This window comes from Gregarina niphandrodes (genome assembly GCF_000223845.1).
Source record: "Gregarina niphandrodes unplaced genomic scaffold scaffold00003, whole genome shotgun sequence".
Taxonomy (NCBI): domain Eukaryota; phylum Apicomplexa; class Conoidasida; order Eugregarinorida; family Gregarinidae; genus Gregarina; species Gregarina niphandrodes.
Genome location: NW_011646045.1, coordinates 225,892 through 227,850, shown reverse-complemented (window position 1 = coordinate 227,850; position 1,959 = coordinate 225,892). Strand labels below are relative to the sequence as shown.

At 55.4% G+C, this 1,959-nt stretch overlaps 1 protein-coding gene across 1 annotated transcript; it reads left to right on the top strand.

The window, feature by feature from the left end:
- Window positions 1-204: 204 nt before the first annotated feature.
- Window positions 205-1,414, top strand: GNI_021060 (hypothetical protein; the record flags this gene model as incomplete). The annotated part of the gene is made up of 1 exon (XM_011135987.1): window positions 205-1,414. A coding segment is annotated over one exon (1,210 nt), but the record flags the coding sequence as incomplete, so codon positions are not given.
- Between the last annotated feature and the right edge of the window lie 545 nt (window positions 1,415-1,959).

Here is a 1,959-nt window from a genome sequence, read left to right as displayed (position 1 = left end):
ACGTTGGGTCGTAAGTGGTTTGGCGTGGTCGTTCAAGTCGCCAGGCTGTTGTTTGACCATCCGGAAGCGTATCGGTTATCAGACCCGTGCTTCCTCGGATGCTTCTTACGCCTCCTCAATGCATACCTCAACCGCGGTGCCGAGTGCTTTTGCAAGCATCTGCAACTCCCGTACCGCCAGTGGCAAACTGGAGTGTATGTGGAGGCTGCGTCCGAAGGCGACGACTTCTTCGGCCGTCTACCGGATCTGAACAGGGCTACCGTCCCGGTCAACGTGGAGCCGGTCAACGTGGAGCCGATCAACGTGGAGCCGATCAACGTGGAGCCGATCAACGTGGAGCCGATCAACGTGGAGCCGGTCAACGCGGAACGAGCAGAGGTGAGTGAAGCGGAACGAGCAGAAGTGAGTGAAGCGGAACAGTTGGTCGCAAACGCGATGCACGCTCACTTTCTGCAGGCAAAGGACACCACTTTGCCCGGTAGCATGCCGGAGCCCGCTTTGCGGAAGGTTATGGAGTGGCTTGAACACATAATCGGCCGAACATTACGCAAGTCCGAGAGACACGGGTCCGAGCAATGGGATCTTCCGGTGAGCCTCCGCTTAGACTATGTCAGGTCCGTATGGGCCTGGGTGGCTGGTGTGTTGTATGACAGGCTAGATCGCGCCAGAGTGCTGAAGCTGATTGAGAAAAGTGGGAAGCGACCGAAGGGTGTTAGTAACCAGTGGTTCTTTGCGGCGCTTTTGCAGAAGTCTGTTGGATCGGTTGCGAATATCCTGCCGTGGGTCCGAATGCTAAACCTCCCGTGTGATAATTGGATTTTCAGCAACCTAAAGTTGTATGCAGACAACGCAGCGCAACACTTCTCCTGTTTGCCTGCGTCTGAAGCCGAGCGAGCATGCACAGCTTCTCTGTTCCTTCACATGCTACTCGAGACCAATCGAAACCCAGACCGTCGCGCGTCATTACGCCAGATGTTCCAGAGACCGATCGAGTGGATCAATCCAGTGGACATTGAGCTGACGGCTTTTCTCTACAACAGGTTAGGCGGCGGGGCCTGCGACCATCTCGCGCGTGTGTCCAGACAATTCTGGGGTTCGCCGAACACCACGTGTTTGTCAGACCCATGCTTCCTCGGATGCGTCCTCGGGGTCATCAGATGCTGCACGCCTTACAGGCTTCAACAGCTTTGCAGGCCTCTAAACTTCCAATACAACAAGGACAAAAAATGCCCATCCACTTGTACCGCTCTCGAAGGCCCTGACTTCTTCGGACGCCTCCCGGGCTACAATTTTCCAACCACCCATTCCCCAGCCCCGGGAGGCTTCTATAGCCCCGACCTTGCTGAAGGCACCTTTCGCGGCATCATCTCTAACAAAGCCGACGAGCTCAGCACCTTCATCGTTCCCGGAGGACGTTGCCCGCCTGTGGCTCGCGCCGTCCACAACGACTCTGGCATCAGTTGCGCACCAAGAAGCGTACGACCGAGAAGTTTACGACCCCGGCGCTTCACGCAACATGAGTTTCCAAGCTGTTGATCGACAAGAGCTACCGGGAAAAAAACAACCCGACTTCGGTCCAGTATCCGACCAGCCTCTCAACTTGTGCCGACGGCCCGCGTTGATAGAGGGCGACGAGAGCACATGCCGTAAAAAACGAAAGCTCTAAACCCCGGTAACAACAAACCACCGTTGAGGCATGTGGACTGACGACCGCTTTGTGAGGAGGTGGATGGAGGAAGTGCACCTGACCGAAGTGCACCTGACCGGCCTCCTTGTCAAAAGCATTAGTTGCTCGGTCGTTCTGACGTTTTTATAAGTTCCCAACCGCAGTATGTGTACACCAACCAACCTCCTAGTATAACGCAGCCTCCTAGTATAACGCAGTACTTCCTCTTGTCGTGACACAATTCGGTACCCACCAAAATTCTAGGACAAAGAACGCCCCGGGGACCTTCTATC